General features: G+C 39.8%; 1 protein-coding gene across 1 annotated transcript in view; it reads right to left on the bottom strand.

The window, feature by feature from the left end:
• LOC145416051 (blastula protease 10-like) overlaps positions 1-23,244 on the bottom strand; it is a 29,762-nt gene extending 6,518 nt beyond the window's left edge. Inside the window, exons 1-6 of the mRNA XM_080285150.1 lie at positions 23,112-23,244; positions 22,510-22,635; positions 20,498-20,607; positions 4,202-4,405; positions 3,474-3,600; positions 1,966-2,103 (exon numbers count right to left, since the gene is read on the bottom strand). Of these exons, the coding sequence (XP_080141276.1) occupies positions 1,966-2,103; positions 3,474-3,600; positions 4,202-4,405; positions 20,498-20,607; positions 22,510-22,635; positions 23,112-23,244 (838 nt within the window). The remainder of the gene's footprint in view (positions 1-1,965; positions 2,104-3,473; positions 3,601-4,201; positions 4,406-20,497; positions 20,608-22,509; positions 22,636-23,111) is intronic.
• Between the last annotated feature and the right edge of the window lie 1,017 nt (positions 23,245-24,261).

Genomic DNA, 24,261 nt, shown 5'->3' on the forward strand with positions numbered 1-24,261 from the left:
TTCCATGGTCGACAGGAAAACCACTACTACGCAAAGCACACTTGGATGGCTGTCGTCATGGTAGTAACAATCAGTCCCAGGAAAGCCAAAACGGCACTACCTGAGGACCTCCCATGGTACAACGCAAAAACGCTATAAATGTCACTACTTGGGAGATTCTGCAGACCTTATTGGAACGATAGGTTACCAAGATAAGACTGTGATGAGAGTAGCCCAATGATGAGAAAAAACTGGCAGAGTTAACAGAAGGTTTAGTTGTAAGAAACAGGCCAAAACTTTAGAACTCTCTCGAAGGTGGTCAAGGATACTGGGAGGGTGTTGTACACTTGATCAAAAATGATCTTTACAACTTTCCGTCTTACATTTGAAACAGTTGACGAAGTGTGCGAAAATATTCTCCAGTAACTACTCATAGTTGTAAATGGGCAGTAATTTAAGCAGTACGACAGGAGGAAAGAACTTTATGCAACATACGAAGTAAATAGTTCATTCAGAAATATTATCCTGAAGAAAAAACGTGATAAGCAACAGAGCTCATTGTGAAAACATCGGTCACCTGTACAAAGATCTCTTTTTGATCGAGAGTACAAATACTGTACTATGTCATTAAGGGTACAAGGGATGTTGACGTGTTCACGAAGTTGATCAGCGAATGGAGAGGAGAGCTAAAAGATGGTGGCAAATGTTGAAATCCTCGAATATGGTGATTTCAGAGAGGGTAATAATGGTTAATATGATTCACTTTACAAGTTTGATAGGTTAATTTTATTGTATAGTCGGTAGCATTAGTGAATTCGTAAACAGCACAGATGTATTTAGTCAGAGCAGAACAGCGCAGCTGAGGTCAGAGTATAGAGAATTCAGCATAAGTAAGCTCAGGACCAAGAGATTGCTAGGTTGTTGCACACATAGATGCAAAAGCCACCTTTGGCTTTGAAATGAACGTGTTTGTAATATAACTCTAGCAATTTAAATGCCATTTTTACCTAATCTGGTGGATAGGTTCAGGGTCAGGGACGGATGAAGTTATACAAAATTGAGAACGACATTTCAAGGTCACAGAGGAAGTTCAACTCAAACAGTTTTAATCTGATGTGAATCAAAACTGGTGGACGAGCTGATAATCAGGAAAGGACCAAGTGATTCGAGTTTGATAACACTAAGCCAAAATCCAAAGTCACAGGGAAAGCTCTACATTAAGGGTGAGAGTGTTGCACTCTGTGTTTACTCCTTGTCATTTTTGTTTTCCTCTCACACTTAAGGGACAGAGTAACCAATAGGAGGCCACTTCCGACTTTTTCACAGTTACTGATGATGGTGTCACAATACTGTTATTTTTTTTATAGTGTTCTCACCAGCTCTGTTATGTTAACTGCTGACATTCTCTTTGCAGCTTTAAAAAGGAATACAGTCACTGGGCCTTTGCGGTCGCAGTCGCTATGAAAAGTCGCCGTTAACCCTGAAAAAGTGATGATGCCTAGGAAAACTGTGACATCTTTTTGTAAGACGTGGCAGTAATACAAATCAAGGATCATTATAATTTATCATCTGCATCATCATAGTCATCTACACCCTAGAAACACTAGCAACGGGAGAACACTGATCATTGTGACCAGCTTCATTATGTCACATATCCTCTTACACCTCATACAAGCCGTCGAAATTCTGTGCCTTGTTGACTACTGAATATCATGCATCCTAAAGTGCAGCTAAAGATTGTCTCACAAGAACTCTGATGTATAGTTTTGTCAGGTGCAAGCCTTGTAACTAACTGTTCCGAAAATTTAATGGGGCATACTGTTTCCTAACAGGACAACTCTAATAATTCATTTCAGCAAATCCTACGTGATTGTGTTCAGTTAAGGAGTCTCAGAATGGTAACATGTCGCTGCTAAGCTAACATATGGGGATTTTTTAAAGCTGGTTTTGAGATATAGGAGTTTGAGTATCACTGTTTTTCCTAACCATAGTAGTCGTGCATTCCACCAGTCTGCCGGCAGTAGGCGTCGTAATCTCCCGGAGGACACACGCACTCACAGTTATGGTTCAGGTATCCCTCACCTTCACAGGGTGTGGTCACTTGGCACGCAGACGTCCAGTCGTCTGTACGGTGAGACACAAATCAGTATAAGGGCTGACACGAACGCACGAGAGAAAATATATATATATATATATATATATATATATATATATATATATATATATATATATATATATATATATATATATATATATATATATATTTATATGTATATATATATATATATCTATATATCTATATCTATATATATCTATCTATCTATATCTATATATATATCTATATATATATCTATATCTATATGTCTATCTATAACTATATATCTATATCTATATCTATATATATCTATATCTATATCTATATATATCTATATCTATATCTATATCTATATATATCTATATCTATATCTATCTATCTATCTATCTATCTATCTATACATATATATATATATATATATATATATATATATATATATAATATATATACCGGTATATAAGAATCGTTGTGTTTCCAGGAGAAAATATCAGGGAGGAGGAGGAGGGTAGAACGGATTAAAAAAAAAAGAAAGAAAAAAAAAACGAAAGCAAGACGCCATCACTTCCACAGGATATAATTACGGAGAATCAGTCACCTGTATGGCTGAGAAAAATATAATTCTGGGTGTGGCAATAACAAGGATGATTCAGCTGAGCAGGTGTGTAAAAACCAGTTATGTCTGTAGGTGTCAATATAAAAATAGATGTGAAAATATTAGTCGTGGGTGTACGTATTAAAGTTTAGTCGTGTGTGTATGCACGTAATGTACATGTTAGTCGTGTGCGTACGTATTAAAAATTGGTCTTGTGTGTATATACACAGTGTTCATCGTGTGTAGGTGTAAAATTTAAGTAGTGCACAGACATGAAAATCGTAATTATGTGTCTTGTTGTGAAAATACTTATTTGTAGTTTTAACATATATTAGTCTTATATGTAGAAATATTAACCATGTATGTTGGTGTAAAATATTAGTCACGTGTGTACACAGATAATATCAGTCATGTGTGTTGATGTAAACTATTAGTCTTTTGTGTTGGTATAAGATATTCACCATGGACATAAGTGCGAAAAAATAAAATATCATATGTGTTGGTTACAAAATGTCTGGTAAGAAACCATTATCCAGTCTTCTCACCAATTATAATGTGAATCTTTCTTTGTGAATAAAATTTTAGTGATGGGTGCTACCAGCCATACGGCAAAAAAATAAAAAATAATGATGATAATAAAAAAATAATAACCTATGCATTTTTAAGTCTGTGTGATACGTTGCTTTGAGACACGTGTGGTGATTTTTCTTTTTGTCACATTTGCTTACTGTATTTAATATATTGTGATACAAGGAATTGATGCTGATGGTGATGGCTTGAGTATCACAAAGTGGACCGGGAACTTACTGATACAACCATACATGATGTTAGCGGTGAGTTTGTCGCGGTGGGAAAGACCGTCAGTCCTGCCCAGAAGACCTTGATACTTTGGTTCCTTTGTGGCCATTGTCATTTCTCCGTTGCGACTGAAGTCCTGAGAGAGAGAGAGAGAGAGAGAGAGAGACGTTGAATAATAATAATAATAATAATAATAATAGTAATACACTAATAATAATAATAATAATAATAATAATACAGTAATAATAATAATAATAATAATAATAATATTAATAATACAGTAATAACAATAATAATAATAATAATGAACGAATTATAAAATATTCCGTTTGTCATACGTGTTCGTTGTTACCTACTGCAGTAGGAGTTCGCCCAAAAGCAGGAAAAATAAGCTTCCTTCATTTACAAGAGTGTCTGTCTTTCAAATGTAAACAAAAGTCTATTGCAAATTTGAGGCGAAACATCCACACCCAGTCCCCGTAGCAGTTAGCCCAGTTGCTTGACGTCTTGCCTGTGCCTCGTAGAGAAGTCATCGTCCTTAAACACTTGATTCTGATTTGCTCTGTGACATTGAGTACATGCCTCTCACTGGCCTAGATATGCAGACCTCCATTCTTCAACTTCTGTTGCACAGTTTCTCTCCATTTTCTCCTTTGTATCACTGAACTCTACTCTAGGCGTCTTATGATGAAGGTAACACACACACACACACACACACACACACACACAATACTTACCAAGCCAAAGTACTGCATGACAGAGGTGTAGTCATACCGGACCTCCCGACTGTCCACTATACTCGATGACATTTTTTCAAAATTGAACACATCATCAGATTTAATATTCTGCCACAGCACTTTTATGTAGTCGTCTCGGTCTGGCCTCATCTGCTCGTGGAAAAAACCCAGCGCGTGGCCTATTTCGTGCACCACTATTTTAAGCTGCAAGAAGAAAGAGGAGATTTTTTTTTAATGACACCTAAGTATACCTAAGTACAATCAGGAACAAAATGTCTGCTGTTCCACTGCGTATGCATCTCTTTTACGGCGTGTCAGTCACTCTCCTCTACAGGCACAGTAACATAACCAGCCTGAGCTTAGGAGTGTTAGCCAGCAGAGGGAGGTGCGAAGCCAGAGAGGTGCAGTAATAGGCGAACATATTTTCACGACAGTACATTTGTGGTCATTATTAACACCCACATACACAGTTCAGGTCAATAGCTCTCTGAACCTGTTTACTCACGAACAAACAGCTACGAATCACTGAGGACAGGAGGGTTAACATTTTATCTCTTAGTCCCTTCTCTCTGGGAAAGTTACCTTAATTTTGTGTTATCTCTAAATTATTTCGCTCAGCTTGGAAGAGAGTTGTTAAGCTGGGCGGGTTAGTTTACAGCCTTTATCAACCCCTTCACCCTTTTTCATCACCCTTTCACAAAGATTCATCAACCCCTTCACTAAGATTCATCAACCCCTTCACTAAGATCCATCAACCCCTTCACTAAGATCCATCAACCCATTCACTAAGGATTCATCAACACGTTCACAATGAGTCATCATCCCTTTCACTATGCTTCATCAACCCCTGCACTAAAACTGATCAACCCATTTACTAAGATTCATTAACCTCTTCACTGTGATTCATCAACCCCTTCACTAAGACTCATCAATCCCTTCACTAAAAAATGTCTTTCTTATTTAGTGGATCACTGTATCAAGCTGAGAGTAAAGGATGGAAAGGGCTTACATTAGTGTGTATTAACCGGAACAGAGTTACCAACACTCAAAGTTCCTTTAGATTTAACAATTTTTAAATAAGCTAACCCAGATGATGTTATTCAGTTACGGACACCTTGAGCGTTTACCTTTTAGCCATAGGGTACCGTTTTAATTTCATTTTTTCTCTCTTTTTTTGTTATTTTAATCAGCTGAGTAGAGACTGAAAAACTGGAGAGGTCAGAGGCTGGAACGGCTCTGGTATTAAATTACTGCTGACGCCCGACTATCTGTTGAAAGTGAGTCATAGCAGAGTGAGTGTCAATCCTTTCGACCAGACGGCACCATTTTTCCTGTCGCCTAAGTAATATATTCAGCGTGAGAAATAGCTCTAGATATGGCAAAATATAACCTTCAGTATCCCCTCCATTGTCTCGTCTTCAGCAGTGTATTGCAGTTAACATCAGATGATTTAACTCGGCTGCAACTGAGCCATAGCGGCCTGAAATAATAATGGTAATACTGACCCTTTCAAGGTTCTGAACTTAAGGATGGTGTTCCAGACAACGCTAGACGATTTTATTCAGCACGGATTGAGTTGTTTCAGACATAGGGTTGATTCCAATACACTACACAAGATCGTTTTAACTCTTATTTCAATTTGGATAACGCCAGACATTTTACTTATTTAGTGGAAGTTTGTCAAAGGAGCCTATGAGCCTGAAAAATTTAAAGTTGTCTTCATGAAACCTCTCATTGTAGTCGTAATTCCAGTGGTGTGTGTGTGTGTGTGTGTGTGTGTGTGTGTGTGTGTGTGTGTGTGTGTGTGTGTGTGTGTGTGTGTGTGTGTGTGTGTGTGTGTGTGTGTGTGTGTGTGTGTGTGTGTGTGTGTGTGTGGGTTGATACGAGAATGTAGTTCAGTTAGGCGTGAGTCACTGACACCTGTCCCACATTAACTTTATCTGAAGCATAATCCTTCTCAAGAGTGTACGACAAGCAGCGTGTACATTATGTCTACATCCTGTAGCTGTACTGCTGTGCAAACTGGATAAAACTGAGCACAGAATTGGCAGGTTTCAACTCCAACCCGACGACGCTTTTTATTATCTTATTATTATTATTATTATTATTAATACCTTCTCTGAGGAATGTGTGTGTGTGTGTGTGTGTGTGTGTGTGTGTGTTAAATAGGGTTTTTATTCGATGTCACCTAAACTTAAAAGAAAGAATTTGGGTCAAGCCGATGAATTATTTATTTAACCCGTTGCTTTATAGAACAATAGGTCAAAGGTCAAACTCATAGTGCTAGGTCAAATGATGACTCCACAAAATCGACTTAAATCATTTTGATCCAATTTATACCAAACTTCTTAGATAAGCCAAGCATAAGTCAAGAATCAAGTTATTCAGTTTTCAGTACAATCAGCCAAAGGTCAAGGATACACACCCAGATCCAGTTTCGACCCAAGTCAATGTCTCTTTACAGCATGTCTTAGAATTTTTATGCGAGTTTACCCAAACTGAGTAAATGGGTTGAGGGTTAGGCATGGAGTAAAACTTTTGCAATTTTGAACAACGGGTCAAAAGTCCCAGGTCACAAGAGGAGGCCAATTTACATAGTTTTTATCCTATTTAAGTCTTACTATGTGGAGAGGCTAAGCAAAGGGAAGTCAAAGGCCAGAGGGAAAGAACAAATTCCCATTCGTGTTGATTGATCAGAATAACTTATACAGTTGTAAAGTGATGTGAATTAAACTTGGTGGATCAGTCGAGGATCAAGCAAGAAGTTGACTTACTATATTTTTAGAACAATAGGTCAGAGGGCAAGGTCGCCAACAAGGTCAACACATAGAGATAGATATATAGATAGATATGTTAATTAACTATTTCATAGATATAGCTAGATATAAATGAAAATTTAATCATATATATATATAGGCATATATAAGGTCATATTAATACATATACATATATACATGCATGCGCGAATGATTATATATATATATATATATATATATATATATATATATATATATATATATATATATATATAAACTTATTAATATGCGCATGCATTAATTTATGTATACTTTATATATACATATGCATATCTCTCGACTTATCTGTTGCACTGTTCATGCTCGTCAGCAGAGATGCGCTTGTTCGGCCTTATATTTCACTAGTATCCGCGGTCTTAGTACCAATTTGAATTCCGTTCACTTCGTCCTCCAGTCAGTCTCCCCTCTAGCTTTGTTCCTTACAGAACTCCAAATCTCTCCCCCTACTGACATATTCCCATTTTGTTTTCCTGGGTATCATATCCTCAAAAACTTCTGTAACAAGGGTGGCAGCTGTTGTTATATTAAATCTGAATTTGCAGTCGACAGTGTTTTGAACTTCACTTCAGCTAATTCTGATTATTCACTAGATAAACTGAATTATCTAAACATTACCAAATATATCTATGTAGTTTATCACTCCCCCAATGCTTCAGCAAAGCCCAGCGTATTTGACTCCATATCCACACAGTTGACTAAACTTAACCTCACCCTTACCACTGAAATTACCGTTTGGATTGATTTGAACGTTTATAATGTAGACTGATTATTGCATTCTTCCAGGACTGACGATATTGGTCTTGAATGTGAGCTGTTTGCAGAATCCTTCAATCTCACGCAATTGGTAAAACACCCAACCGGAATACCAGATAATCCTGACCATAATGCCTATCTACTGAGTCTGTTCCTGACAAATAATCCAGATCAGTACTGGATGAAATTACTGTCACCACTTGGATCTTCCGACCACAATCTCATCAAAGGCTCATTGGTCAGTTCCCCCAAACCTCCCCGTCCTGAACCTGTCAGGGTGGCCCGATGGCACTTTGACAGGGCAGACTGGGATGGATTTAGAAGTTATCTTGCTGATATGACATGGCAGTCTTTCTTCTGCATTGACAGTTCTACCCAGTGTCACATTAATGACGTAGTACAAGCTGCCATGGAACTGTTCATACCAAGTCAACAATTCAAGAAAAGATCGGACTCCCCCAAATGGTTTGACAGCAGTTGTGCCAGAGCAACGACACAAAAGTCCTTAACATATAACCCTTACCTAAAAAAAAATCTGAATCGCTCAATTTAAAATTGCTGGAAACCATTCAAAAGCAATAATTAATCTCTCTAAATCAAACTTTCATCACAACCAAGCATCCAAACCACTAAGCAGTCCTAATGACAAAAGAATATTCTCGTCAGCTCTCAGTTCTTTCAATAATAATCTTAACAGTCATCACCCATTTCCTCACTAAAATCTTCAAATGGTAAAACTAGAAATGACTCGGGTGGTAAAGCAAATATCTTTACCAGTACATTTGTCAGAAGTTCTACCTTACAGGAAGTCACCAGAACGTCCCAGTACTAGAACTTGACTCTCTTGAAATTGCTCCACGTAAGATACTGACTAGATATGTAAAATCCATCCTAGACAATTAACCAACCAACAGAGCTCCAGGTCCAAATGGAATTCCTCCAATTGTTTTCAAAAAGTGCTCCTTAGAACTTGCTTCTGTTCTAGCTAAATTATTCAGACTATACATACGTACTTCTTCATTCCCTAATTCTTGGAAATAAGCCAATATCCATCCAATTCCGAAGAAAGGAAGTTCCTCTGACCCCTCTGATTACAGACCAAAAGCTATCACATCTCTCAGTAAAGTGCTTGATATTGTAAGTAATAAGCACATAGTTAAACATCTTCAGTCCAACAACTTAATCAGTGACAGTACGGTTTTCGCCACAAGACATCCGCTGTTGATATACTGTCTCCTGGCTCATATCATCCATCAGTCAATTGATCATTATGAAGAAACTCATGCAGTAGTCCTTGATATTTCTAAAGCTTTTGACAGTGTGGCACCGTTCCCTGCTATCCAAACTCCCTTGCTATGGCCTATCATCTTTTGTTCCCCTGCTTTCCTCATATCTCAGCAACAGAACGATAAGAGTAAAGGTAGATGATGAATTTTCCTATTTCCACTCGATTAATCCCGGCGTGCCACAAGGATCAGTTTTTGCTCCAACCTCATTCCTACTTCATATTAATGATCTCTTATCTATTACGCATAATCCTATCCATTCATATGCAGATGACTCAACACTTCACAGATCATTCACACTTAAACACCCATTCACAAAGTTTTGTATCTCTTACTCACAACTCAGTACAGCAATCTCCATAAATCAAGACTTATCTAAGATCGCTGGATGGGGACAAAGTAACTTTGTCTCATTTAATGCTAGGAAAACCAAATATATACAATTTACTATTAGATAGATACTGCCTGATTCCAGTATTACCTTCAGTCCTACTGATATTCCTGTCTCTAAAAGTATTGAAATTCTCGGTGTCCTCAGCTGGACCTCTCATGTTAGATCACTTGCTAAAACAGCTTTAAAGAAACTTGGATTATTTTACAGAGTCCATAACTTCTTCACTGACTAGCAGTTAGCTATAATTTACAAGTCATGTGTGCTCTCAGCTCGACTATTGCCCACCCTTGTGCAAGGGATGTGAAGAAGTTGCACACAAACAACAGGACAAAATTCAGAACAAAGCTGTTAAAATTATCAATAACCTCACCATTACAAACTAACTACCTCCCCTGCAAGTAAGGAGGAATATTGTTTCCCTTGCATTATTTTACAGATACTTTTCTGGCAAATGCTCTGACGAAGTTGCCTCCATTGTGCTACCGCTCCATGCCTTCCCCCGCGCTACACGGGCAGCTGGTATCTCTCATGACTGGACTGTCTATCTATCTATCTCTCTATTGCCAGACGCCTTAATCCCGTAAGGGTGGCCACAAACATATCGCCTCCATGTTCCCCTGTCCCCCGCCATTTCACTGCCCTGCTCCCAGCTCACACACCCCTCTTTCATATACCACTCCATTCCATCCCTCCATCTCATCCTCGCCCCCCCCTCCCTCCTTCTCCCCCCCTCCACCTCACTCACATACACTTTCCTCGTCAGTCTCTCACTCTCCATCTTCTCCACATGGCCAAACCACCTCAGTGTTTCTCCTAAAGCTTCCTGTCACACTGTCATATTGCAGAACTTCTTCCTATCACAATTCTTTTATTCCACTAGCTGCATCTCTTTGGAACTCGCTTCCCCTGAGTGGTTTCCCCCCAAACTTCAACCTACGGCTGTTCAGGTCCCACTGCTACAGATCTTTTATGAATTCTAACCTGTAATTTGGCGTATGGATTATTTTTTTTTGTTCATTTGCTTTTCCTTCCTCTATTCTGTAAAAAAAAAAAAATCTATTAACTATCTATCTATCTATCTATCTATCTATCTATATATATATATATATATACATATATATATATATATATATATATATATATATATATATATATATATATATATATATATATATGCTGAAATATGCATTTATGTACGTACGTACTTATAGGTGGATGGATGGATGGATGGATGGATGTATTTATAAACAGTGGTGTATCCAGGATTTCTGCCAGGGGGGACAAACACTTGGAATATTTCCCCCAAATATGTCACCACAAATTTTCCTAGATTTGATGCTTTATATCATCAGCAATAACTTTACATCATGGATGTACATGGCAGAATGGATGGGCCAATGAAAACTGGAGATTTGGCGTCAGTGTCCCGAGCACACACACTTTCCAACATTCGTGATACTATCACTTTTTTCTATTTTCCTTTGCGGTTTTCTCTCTCTCTCTCTCTCTCTCTCTCTCTCTCTCTCTCTCTCTCTCTCTCTCTCTCTCTCTCTCCACGTAGCACATAATTATGTGTAAATCAAAATTCGCCGATGTACCCACCCCCAGTCTGGTATTCTGTTTTGTACTACTGCTGTGGTGGTAGCCAATAGAAATTCTGTTTTCCACTACATATTCTTTTAGTTTGATTCTCACTGGCTCAGGCATCAGGGGTGGTGCATACGTCAAGACTGACCTAAGTAAATACATCTGGTGGGATTAACCTCTCTTAATCCTTGACTCAGGTGACCACTCGACCTGCTCCGCTCAGCAGGGAATGATTTTCATATCACCTGAACTGTACTGTACTGTATAGAAAGGATTTTTCCATCAAGGAAAAGAAAAAGAAAAACGGCGTAAAGCTTATAATCCTGATAACACTGATTTACAAAAAATTTGAGGCAAGCATGAAATTAGGTGTTCTAACCTTATTTTGGGGTGCTGATTTCAGATTCGAAATCCGTTTTCACTCATCACCTCTAGTTTTTGAGATATACATGTATACATGTATGTACTTGTATACATATAGGCCTAGACCCAAAATATTCGTTAAAAATCCATTTACTGTCCTTGGAACTTGGTTTAAAACGCGCGCCACAACAAGCTCAAACATGTCAAGCACTACACGCAGAAGGACTGGGAGTCTAGGAGCATTTTCGTGCCTGGGAAACACAGTGCCCAAGAAAATCCTCTGGTGGACATGAACAAGATGCTTCTTCCCCCTCTTCATATCAAGCTTGGCCTTATGAAGAATTTCAAGAAGGCCATGGACAAGGATGGCGCTGCATTCCAACATCTGTGCACTCTGTTCCCAGCTCTCAGTTCTGCTAGGCTCAAGGAGGGCATCTTCATCGGACCTCAGATCCGGGAGGTGCTGAAGGATGAGGTATTCGAGGGGAAGCTCACCTTGAAGGAAATGAGAGCATGGGAAGCATTTAAGGTAGTCTGCCATGGCTTCCTTGGTAATACACAGGCACTAGATTACCAAGAGCGTGTCGAGAAGTTGTTGCAGGCTTATCAGGATATGGGGTGCCGAATGTCTCTCAAGATTCACTTTCTCCACTCTCACCTCAACTTCTTCCCCCAGAACCTCGGAGCAGTAAGTGACGAACATAGGGAAAGGTTCCACCAAGATATTACCAAGATGGAGGGCAACTACCAAGGCAAGTGGAACCTCAGCGTGATGGGGGACTTCTGCTGGATGCTCCTGCGCGACATCCCGGAGGCAAAGTACACCAGATCGTCCAAGAAAAACTCACTTCTGACTGTCTGTAGTACTATGGTGTGTATATATGCTTATATCCAAGTAATGGTAATATTTATTTCTGTCTGTTCTGTGTCTGTTTTGTTTCGTTCTGTAATATGCCATCTTAATATGTGAAATAAACCCATTATATTATAAATATATGCATTATAATAAAAAAAAGGTATATGTGAAAGCAAAAAACTAGAGGTGATAGAGCAAAACTGTTTAGAAATTTGAATGAAGCATATCAAAATTAGTCAAAAACACCTATTCACATGCTTGCCTCAGATTATTATTTTTTTTTTTGTAAACCAGTGTAATTTTCACCTAGAAAATGTCACCACATATACCTGCTTGCCTTCCAAAATGTAGTCTGAGGTGATCAAAATGACTTCATGCAGTCTTCAAAAATTCTGTTTGTTTCAGTTGTTTGTAATAATAATTGTGTAGTGTTTGTTTGGAACTGGCTACAGGGTGAGAGGATATGGCTGCAGGGTGAGAGGATGTGGCTGAGGGAACAGGAAGGCCATTTTTACACCTCATCAGGATTCAAGTGCAAAACATCATTAGAGCTCAAATATTAACCACATAATCTAAGGTGATAGAGGAAATTGTTAAGTTATAACTGGTCATTTTTTCCCAAGGATTTTATAATATTTAGTCTAGCTTTAAATTTCAAAGGAAACTATTGCTCTCAAATAAATATTTTTGGAAACAGATAATATTGTTTAATATACAAGTGGTAAAATTAGGAAAACTGTATTGTCATACAAGAACTATGCCAAAAAATCCTTTCAGCATTTCGCCCAAATTTTCCCAGGGGGGGCAAAATGCCCCCCCTGCCCCCCCAGTGGCTGCGCCACTGTTTATAAATTAATGTATATACGTATGTATGTATGTAGGAATTATTTAGATAAATTACCCCATTATGAGTATACAGTGAAGCAGTGAAAGTAGTTTCAAGAGGTAAAAATGTGAAAGTCGGAAGCATAAGATGGCGATTAGTGTCGTGTTGCAGCCATGACGAACTAGAACTGTGACTCTCTCTCTCTCTCTCTTAAATCTCTGGAAACCCTTTGTGTTTATGAAAATAATCCAGGCACCCCTGGGACCAAACCCAGTACAGGACATGACATCCCCTATGCACAATCATCTGCCACAGTAAAGAACACAGAGGATTGTCTGTATAATTACGATACGTTTTAAATCTGTTAGTCTGCTTAGTAATAATGATTCCACGTGGGAGTTCCTGTCAGGTGGAGGCAGGATTCCGGGGGCTTGAATGGTGAATGAATGGACATGGCACATTCACTTAGGCATGCTACTGATTAATTCTCCATTTTCATATTCTTTCCTGTTCCTAGCTCTCTCTACTTTATCCCACCTTACCCGCAGGTGCAAAAATGAGGCTGAATGGTGATGATGATGATGATATGTTGGTTTGTAATCCCACACACACACATCTTATCACTGTGAATCATAGGATTCCTTCGGTTTCTTAAAGCTTCCGTTAAACAGCTCAATAGTCAGGAAACTCAACTGATTTATCAGACACGAGAAAATGGAATAGTCAGTTTACAGACTGATGAGTCAAACTGCATATGAAAAAAAAAAGTGACTTTTTTCAGAGGTTAAAGAGAATAAGAAAAATTTTAACAGTCTCAAGAGCTGCTTGTTAAACATGAAAAAAAATATGACACTTCTGAGCATAAGAATAGTCTTTACTTACGTTGCATGTGCAACTTTTTCTTTGTCACTGAAACACAAGTATAAATTCATTTGAGGACTGTTGTTTGTGCCTGGCCAAAATCCTGTCACTGTGTGAGGACATCTGTATTTACAGTATCGGTTACGAATTAATGCTACTAATCACTGATCGCTGCGTCCCTAGGAACACTCTTGTGGTTGGACAACATGAACTACCACGACCATTAATCAGGGCAAGATTACTAACGTTTTTATATGACCGATTACACAGTCATGCTTAATTTTTTTTTTTTTTAATGCGAGGAAGAAGGAACCAAAGGCCATGAGCCCGCAATAACAGTTCCCTCCAAGAGAAAAACAAAATACCAGGGAGAGCCAAATTCAAGATCCGATCATTTCGAGAAGCCTGGATACACTGCATTTGAAAGACTGGAGATCATAGGCAGCAGGAATTACAGACATAGAGAGATAGTTCCAGAGATGACCTGTTGCATAAATGAAGGACTGGGAGTAACGGCATTAGAGAGTTGGACAGAGAAGGGATGAGAGTTTGCTGCTAGACAGGTGCTACGCGCCAGTCGTAGAGGTGGAGGAATGCATGCAGACAGTTCAGAGGAGCAGTGACCATTAAAGTAGCGATAGAAAAGAGATAAAGATGCAACAGTGCGGCAAAGAGACAGAGGTTGAAGGGAGTCAGTAAGAGGAGGAGAGTTAATGAGACGAAAAGCCTTTGACTCCAACCTATTGAGAAAAGCTGCATGTGGGGAGCCTCCCCACACATGAGAGTTGTACTCTAAAAAGGGGCGGATAAAACCCCTGTATAGAGTTAACAATTGTGCAGGGGTAAAGAAGGAACGAAGTCGGCTTAGCACACCTAATCTCTTGGAAGCAGATTTTACAAAAGATGTAATATGATCTTTCCAAGACAAGTCCCGAGCAAATGAAACCCCAAGCATGTTCAAGGATGATGCGGGATTAAGCTGAATATTATTAAACATTAGTGGGTACACCTGTGGAAGATTTTGTCGGGTTGATAGGTGTAAGAACTGAGTCTTAGATCCATTAAAAACAACCAGATTATTTTCACCCCAGTCAGAGATACGAGCCAAGTCAGACATTAGGTGTGCCATAGCCTCATCCCTTATCTGTTGAAGTAACTGCTGAAATGGGCGTTCCGGGAACCGAATGGAAAGATGAAGGGTGGAGTCATCAGCGTATGAGTGGATAGGGTTAGATGTACAGCTTAGGTCATTGATGAATAAAAGGAAGAGAGTTGGTGATAGGACAGAGCCCTGAGGAACACCACTGTTGATAGATCTAAAAGAATGATGGCCGTCAACAACAGCGGCTATAGAACGACCAGAAAGGATGCTAGCGATGAGGGCACAGATAGAAGGATAGAAACCGTAGGAGGACAGTTTGGAAACTAAAGATTTATGCCAGACTCGATCGAAAGCCTTTGAGATGTCAAGTGCAATGGCAAAGCTTTCGCCAAAGTCCTGAAAGGAGGATGACCAGGAGTCTGAAAGGTAGGTGAGAAGATCGCCGGTGGAGTGTCCCTGACGGAATCCGTACTGACGATCAGAAAGAAGGTTGTGGTAGGAAAGATGCCTTAAAATTTTTCTATTGAGAATTGACTCGAATGCTTTTGAAATACAGGAAGTTAAAGCAATAGGACGATAGTTAGAGGGTTGGGAATGGTCACCTTTCTTTGGGACTGGCTGAATGAGAGCAATCACTGCTCGAGTCAGTGGCGTACCTGAGGGGGGTTGGGGGGGGCGCTATTTGAAACTGCTCCCCGGGCCCCCAATTGAGGGGGGGTTGGCCAAAAGCCTTAAAAATTTATAAGCTTTTTTATTAATATTTAACCCCTTAACTGCGGGGCGTCACTTTCGTGATGCTTGGGAGCAAGGGATCATACCGCGGGGCGTCGCTTTTGTGATTCTGTGTTATTTTGAATTCACCCGGGCTTCCAAGTGGGGGCTTGTATCATCTATCAGTACTGCCAATGTCCAACACTAGTCAGCACTCCTAATCTCATCTGTACTCCCATCCATTGTTGACAATTTAGCCATTTCTCCCCGTTCTTGACTCCCCTCCCTACCCCCCCTCCATTACCCTATCCTCTCACCTGCCCGGCCGTGCTACGCTAAGTAAATCTTCCCTGGAATTTTTCACTGATTTCATCCATTGAAATAAGCCCTATGTCCTATTCTTATACCAAATAATATATACAAGAAAGAAATAAGGTAAGTGAGAGTGCCATACACCTGGAATTGGCTAATTATCACCTGACAACACCTCACGTGCACTCGTTCGCTAATTTTCGCTGTTTTTTTCCCCTTGAAATATGCCGTATAATCTATTTTCGTAATAAATATACATGTAAGGAGGGAAGGGAGAAGCCTAAGTGATATTTACATTCACCTGGAACTACCTAATTTATAATGTATTGTCTAGATTTCCTGCCAATCATTTCAGTGCTAGACAAAGCTGTTTCAAGTTCTAACATTGGTAACTCTGAATATATATCTCCTAAGTAGGCCTCTAATCTATTTTCGTAATAAATATACATGTAAGGAGGGAAGGGAGAAGCCTAAGTGATATTTACATTCACCTGGAACTACCAAATTTATAATGTATTGTCTAGATTTCCTGCCAATCATATCAGTGCTAGACTTAGCTGTTTCAGGAACTAATATTGGTAACTCTGAATAACCCCTAAGCAGGCCTCCACGCTGGCCCTCCGTTATCAGTTTACTCTCATCTTCCGAAGCGAGGGTACGTATGTTTCTTCTTGCTGACTTCAAGGCCTTTTTTCACCCCCATGAAAATGGCCCTGTGACCTTTACCCCCTACTAAACCTCGTGTGGAAAGAGGTAAAGGGCTGACAATTGATAAAAGAGTGACTACGATCTTTCTATTGAGTAAAACAGTGCAAGTGGAATTGTAAATAATGTGTAAATAATGTGTAAACAGCAAGTGAAAGTAATGACTGTAAATATACGTGAACAATGGAAAATAGTTTTATAAGTTATTTCAAGTGACAGTGCACAACACAGTGTAAATAAAATAGAAATGTAAATAACGTAAATAAAATAGAGAACGTAAATAGAAATGTAAATGAGTAGTATTATAAGAATACGAGTATATACCCTAGGAGTAATGAAAGTGAAAGTTTCACTCTAGCATGTCTGAATGCTATGAGTTATGAGAGTGAAGATGAAAGTGACATTCACTCTCAATGCCAGTATACAGGACGAGAAAGTGAATGCTACGTATTTTACTGAAAGAAATTGAATCCCTACAGTGACAATAAACTAATACTACTGAAGGAAACTTATGGATAAAGACTGTAGATATATATATAAGTGTTATATAGTAATAGAAATATAAAGTGTGAGGGGTTTTATGAATAATAAATGACAGAGTACCAAGAGCAAACTAGTGCCAGTGCGACGATCAGACGCGCTCGTAATTTCCATTGCTTTCACAGTGTTTTTTTTTTTTTTTGAGTATGGATCCCAAACTACTTGAAAATTGTAGAACAGTGTTTATAGTGTTTGTATCTAGCTGTGGTAATCATATTACGGGTTGTCGGGAAGTGTAAAGTGGAGACTTCGTTACCCTACTTCAGAGGTCTCCACAAGTCCTACGGTAACGGACGAAGGCTCAACAATCATTCCAGGAGAAAGCTGAAGGTATGTGCCATAAGAATATGTAATTTTATTATTCTAGGACTAATAACTGTTTTTTGGCAAATATTTTTTGAAAGTCTGTCGGAGCCCAAATAACCCCGCGGGACACACAAGTCATTGGTAAACAAGCCCGCGGTGTAGGGGTTAAAAATATATATATTTATCATTCATCTAAAGGTGAATGTAGGGAAGAGTAAAGTGATGGTCTTTGAGAGAGGTGAAGTCAGTGAATGTACAGTGAGGTTGGATGGTGAGGAAATGGAAAATGTGAGTATGTTTAAGTACTTGAGTAGTGTGATGAGTAAGGATGGAAGTTTGGAGGGTGAAGTGCTTGAAAGGGTACAGCAGGGAAGAAAGGTTTCTGGATCGTTGAAAGCAGTGATAAGAAGCAGGGAAGTGAACATGGAATTGAAAGTGTTACTACATGATGGTATTGTTATACCAGCTCTAACTTATGGAAGTGAAGCTTGGACGTTGCTGGAAGGACACAAGTCAAGAGTGAGAGCAGTGGAAATGAGTCATTTGAGAGGAGCCTGTGGAGCCACATGGAGAGACAGGCTGACAAATAAGGATATAAAGGAGCGTTGTGGTGTGGATGTGGATGTGTAAGGAAGCGTTAGGAGGAACACACTGAGGTGGTTTGGCCTTGTGGAGAGGATGGAGGGTGAGAGATTGACGAGGAGAGTGTATGTGAGTGAGGCGGAGGGGGGAGAGGGAGGGGGAGGCCGAGGATGAGATGGAGGGATGGAGTGGAGAGGAGTATGAGGGAGGAGGGTGTGAGTTGGGAGCAGGGCAGCGAAATGACGGGAGACAGGGTGACGTGAAGGCGATTTGTTTGTGGCCATCCCGTACGGGATTAAGGCGTCTGGCAATAGATAGATAGAAAGATAGATCATCCCAAGAATCCTGGCTGAGATATTAGATGAGTTTTGAGAATGTGGTGGGGTAGGTTCTTTGCCTGGCTCCCCTCCTGGAGGGGGGGCCCCGCAAAGAACCTAGCCGTCCGGGCCCCCAGATCTCTAGGTATGCCCCTGGCTCGAGTATGTGATGAATATATGGTTAGTGAGCCAGATATCAGCGAGAACTTCAATATTGTAGGTGCAAAATGTAGCCAGGCAATAAGTCATAGTTTACTGTCAAATTATCCAACAATTACTTCAACTCAGCAGTTATTTTCAGCCAATTCTAATTGTTTGTTTCTTTTCACGTAGCTGGCCTAGTACAAAATGGCTTCCCAATATTGCCCTAAGGCTATAATAACAGACACTCAAGAGCTGGTGTTTTTTTTATGTCTGCATAAAAAACAAAAATAAAAACAAGTAATAGGCGTCCACACTGAAAGTGTGGAACGTGTTCGAGCCAGCGAGAGAGCAAGTCAGGCAGTGCTGAATATTGTCTCATATGGCTTATCATTTTTCTTTGATTTCCTGACTTGAAAATACTAATAAGAACTTATTAGATTACACCAGAAATATTCCCTCACACTTCCTAAAATCAACACTCCTCTTGTATTAATTTTAGGTCTAGGGCTTGGGAGCTAGCAGGTTAATAATGACTTTGCTTTTTACTAACTCACAAAAATTACTTTCACCAAATCTCTTGGTGCACTCCGATTCAAATTAGAAATCAGAAATTCAGAGTTTCTTTCGTCGATCAGGCTATTGTATTAGTTTGACTCGGATTGGGTCAAAAATTAGAAAAAAAACACAAGCCAAACAGAAAGTATTATTTGTTTTGAAAAGCAAAACCTGGTTGCTCTCAGCAATCGTCAGAAATTACTGCTGAGTTACTCACGCAACCTTAGACCGTTACTTTTTGCGCAGCCGGCTGTTACGCTGATCTGTCTTATAAAAATTCGTTTCCTCGATTTTCGGAAAAACTATAGGGAATTACGGGTTGTCTATGAAATGAAAATAACTGAGGATTTTTATGCGATTTCCGAACTGGTGTTTATCTTTCTCGTAACTCCAAAATTGGCTGAGATATACAAAAAAGTTCGCTACTGTACTACAGAGTTTTGCTCCCGACCCCTGCCCCCATTTCTTGCTGATGCGATAAATCTTTTGCTCGGGTACATGTGTCAGGTGTCCAAACTGTGATTAAATTTGGTGCTCTCGCTCGCGACGCTCGCTCGAACAGTTAAATGTAGGCCAACATGATTCAATTTTCTAAAATTATCTAAACAACATTAGTAATATGACATCTATATAAATTATTCAATTAGTCAACACAATGCAGGTGAAACGAGACAGAAAAAGGAAAAATGATAGGGTGAGAGAGAAAGATTCAACATATTTTCTCAATCATTTCGCGGTCCCCAAGGCAGCTCTCCGCAGCCCCCTTGGGATCCATGGACCCCCATTTGAGAAACGCTGAAGTAACAGCTGCAACATTAACAGAGACTCCCATGAAGGTTATCAAGTAGAAGAAAGGAGCACAATGGATCACTTACGAGCAAATTGTTATCGTCGAATCTCTTTTATAAATCTTCAAGTTATGGGATAATGCGGTCAGTCTGGAAATGATGCTTATTAATTGCTGACAATTTTCCAGACAATGAACGTCTAGTGCTGCGGAGTTTCTGCTGTGGTTCTTCTGACGCTGTATGAAATTACTGAAACCATCTGGCGTGTACGTGACACTGAAATAAATGTTGATAGAATTGTGTGTGTGTGTGTGTGTGTGTGTGTGTGTGTGTGTGTGTGTGTGTGTGTGTGTGTGTGTGTGTGTGTGTGTGAAGCCTTCTGGTGCAAGCGAAAGTATTATACGAGTACTTATCTATGAATTAAGTAACAATGATATATTATGAATTCCAAAAAACTAATTAATCTTATATAATCTACAACATATATCTGACCTCCTGACAGCCTGCGCCGATGGAAGTTTCCTGGGGAGTGATGGGTGACATTCCGATATTCGACCAACATCCGTCTTCCTTCACAAACCTCACCCAGTGTTGATCCCTTGCTGGTGAACAAGTAAAGGAGAAGGATAAACACACACGTGAGCCATGGTTTCAATTCACCCCCAACCCCACAATCATTACTTAACGAAGGAGCCTTATATTAATGCCTCTCGACCCCACAAGCCTCAGCTACGTCTTTCAGTTACGTCTTTCAGCTACGTCTTTCTAGATGTGGGTGTATCTCATGAATTAGGCTGTCCATCAGTCACTCGTTGATGTCTTTAGTAAGAGAGGAAAAAGGTGAAAACTTAAGACGGCTGGATGGCTACTATTCTAGAAAGATAAATATACTAGAAAGCAATGTTAAGTTTGATGCTAGAAAGGCATTACCCGTAGACTCATGTGGTGCTTTTGTACTTGTTTACTTTATTCTTGTTATCGCCAGCCGCTTAAATTCAGCTTTAGTAGGACCTCAAAGAATGAACGTGATAATAAGGCACTCTCTTCTCCAGTATGAAAAGACCTGTATTCAAGTCCGTTAAGGAAGCTCCCTAACACCTGTTTCTAAGCGATTATCTTACAGTTACGTACTTGTTACATAAACCATTCAATATCGCCATACTCTGCACAGATAACGTGTACAAGGATATTAACCAGCTGTTTCCAAAAATAAACCGCAAAGAAAGAGGTGCTAGGGAGCCTCCTTTCCTACCGAGAATACGGACCAAAATCTATCGAATGCTTTATCAGTTTATCTGTACAGTTAATACGGAAACGAAAGTTCGTCGCCGGTTTTACGGGGCCACAGTCGTATTGCCAAAACAAGAGCACGAAGGTATGGACACTCCCAGTTTATGACAATAATTTACATATCTTTGTTGATTGCACTTTGTAATGTGAGAAGCAGCTGATCACGTTCAACAAAAAAACAGGAGTTTCGATAGATACTGTAGACAGATAGACACACACACACACACACACACACACACACACACATTATATATATATATATATATATATATATATATATATATAGTAAAAGGATGTTGTGCAATCAGGGAACAACACATATTCCTCTGATCTTTTTACTGTTTTCTTCTTTTATTTTCAGTATCTACATGAGATGTGTCATAATGGTAATCACAAAGGTATATGGACCACATTACACGACTGAAAAAAAAAAAATCGGTGTAACAAACAAACTGTTGACAAGAAAACAGAGCCCTGTGAGCTGGGAATAAGCCTGCCCACCAGCACGCTTGAATGAGAAAGGGATAGGTTATTATTACTGTGTAACCCCAATCTCTGATCGAGCAAGCCCACCAACCACAGACAAGCATTCGCCCCTATAGGGCCATACCGTGTTTCCTTGCGGCTGATAGCACCTCACTCCAGCGAGACATGGGGATTAGTGTGAAGGTTTGGACAGTGGGTGGACACAGCATTTGCTTCTCCCCACCACAGTAGGCTACATGTCACGCTGTTATATACAGTAGTTGTATGGTTACCACCCAGCGCTGTAAATGGTTTCCTGGTTTACAGGAAACTATCTGGATTATCACTTGGTGAAGAGCCACCTGTATTGGAAAGGTGTGTAATAGTGAAAGGAAGGGTGGGAGAGAACAGGAAGCAGGGATGGCAGACACAGAAAAAGATTGGTAGACATGATGGTGGAAGTATAAACAGCGCTACAACAAGTGCGTGGATGACGGGCGCCCCCACCTACAACCTAAAAGGACACGTAAATCTATCATTCAAACAATATTTTTGGCATTATCTTTACCTTTTAATCATTTCTAGGCGATTTTCCTCAGTCTTATGATATTTGAGACCAAAATTTCCAGAGAAAAATTGGATTTTGCTATCATGGAAAGGTCAAGTTAGAATTCGACCTCCGATCAGCAGTCGGTTAAGAAGAGACACCAAAAGTGCAAGTGATGACTGACGTGGCCATATTAACCTACCTTGCCGCAGCCTGAATCTGATGCAAGTGTGCTGCTCCCAGTGCCTCAGACCAGCCAGGATCTCATTACGGTAACCCTCAGCTGACACCACCGGGAAACGTACCCAGGTTAGCAAGTGTGAAAGGTCTTATGTTAAAGGTGTTCTATGATACGTTTATGAAAAGATCTCGACAAAATCAAATCACCGACTAAAAATCTTAAGGATAAAACTGTTTTCCCCAACATTTTCCCTAATATAGTCATGCTGGCGAAACATAACACACGCCTCCTCCTGACAGGTGCTTATATATGGGGGACACAGGTAGGCTACTTTAATGTCAGGATAAAGGAGCATAATTTTGATGTGATTCACTATAACACAATTACTGATATTTATGTTCAAGCGTAAGATTATGTTCATTGTACGATTGTAGTTCCTGTTAAATATTTAACTGTAAATATTTACAGAAATGTATAATCACAAGATCTGTGTGCATGCAGTAAAGCAAAAACAATTATATGATACTGTATGTGTAAAGTTCACCCAGAAATGAGGTCACCAGTCTGATAAAAGCATACGGAAACTCTAAAGATATAACTTACATAAGGAACTTTAAACTTACCGCTATCAGAAATCTCATATGGCATTGTTGGGTTAGCGCCTTCCCTTGGCCAGAGGTAGCTGACGTCTGAGATGCCTTTCCTGGTGTTGCTGGAGGAGAAAAAGTACTGGAATACGTGCTGCGGTATAACCATATCTCCCATCACCACAAGCTGGCCGGGAGCTGATTTGCTTGGTATCACGCCCCCTACCGCCACACCAACCTGGAAAAATATATTCTAATTCCACTTCCAGCTCGAAGACATCTCGTTAAATTTTTGACACAAGCAAGCGATTCTTTCATCTTCAATGAGCAACTTGGATATGCCCATGGAGAAGTACTCGGACTGATGGCGTAAGGACACCATGACCCCCAACACCACAGACCGGCACTTGCTGCTCACTGGATACCTCATGGTTTTCTGTAACCCGGGAAACCATTTAAACCCTGGGTGGTAGCCATATAACCAGATAATAGGATGGCTTGGAGCCTGGTATGGTGCCCTTGCTAACTGGGTGGAGCGCAACATATGTAGCATCCATCCAGGAACTAAATCTCTACATTTTTTCCCGCGCCTCGCAGTCGCGAGGTGCTGTCAGCCACAAGCAAAAATCGATTCACTGCACGGGACGACCCTACAGGGGTGGTTGCTTGCCTTCGGTTGATGGGTCTACTCTGCCAAACAGATCAGGGTAGATTAACAACTACAACATCGAATCCACCAAACTGAGCTCCAAGCCTTTACGCTAGTATATACTGGGCAGTCTGATCATTCCAATACTACTAAGGCTTTGTTTCATTCACTTTAGCCAAGATTCAGACATTTTCAAATAAGCCCACCTATACCATGTGTGGGTGTGGCATTCTATTTAATCTCTCGTGAAGACCAATATTAAGAGCTCTGATAATCTTTGGTAAATATCCTTCGCGTTACTTCCCATTGTCCCTTCAAACCCTTCTTACAAACAGGCAGGATTTATCTTTCATGAGCTCAGGCTTTCTTTTGCTTAATAACTTTGTCTCTAGTGTTCTCTGCCTGTACCTGGCAGTTTTACACTTCTAGTATCAAACATCTTTGTATTACTCGGAACAAAGCTACCTATTCCCATTTTAACCCTTCCAGCTGAGTGAAGTAATTATTTTTAATTCTTGCAACAACCAAATTAATTCA

This window comes from Coenobita brevimanus, chromosome 104 (genome assembly GCF_032717465.1).
Source record: "Coenobita brevimanus isolate Jiangsu-jjx chromosome 104, ASM3271746v2, whole genome shotgun sequence".
NCBI classification, from domain to species: Eukaryota; Metazoa; Arthropoda; class Malacostraca; order Decapoda; family Coenobitidae; genus Coenobita; species Coenobita brevimanus.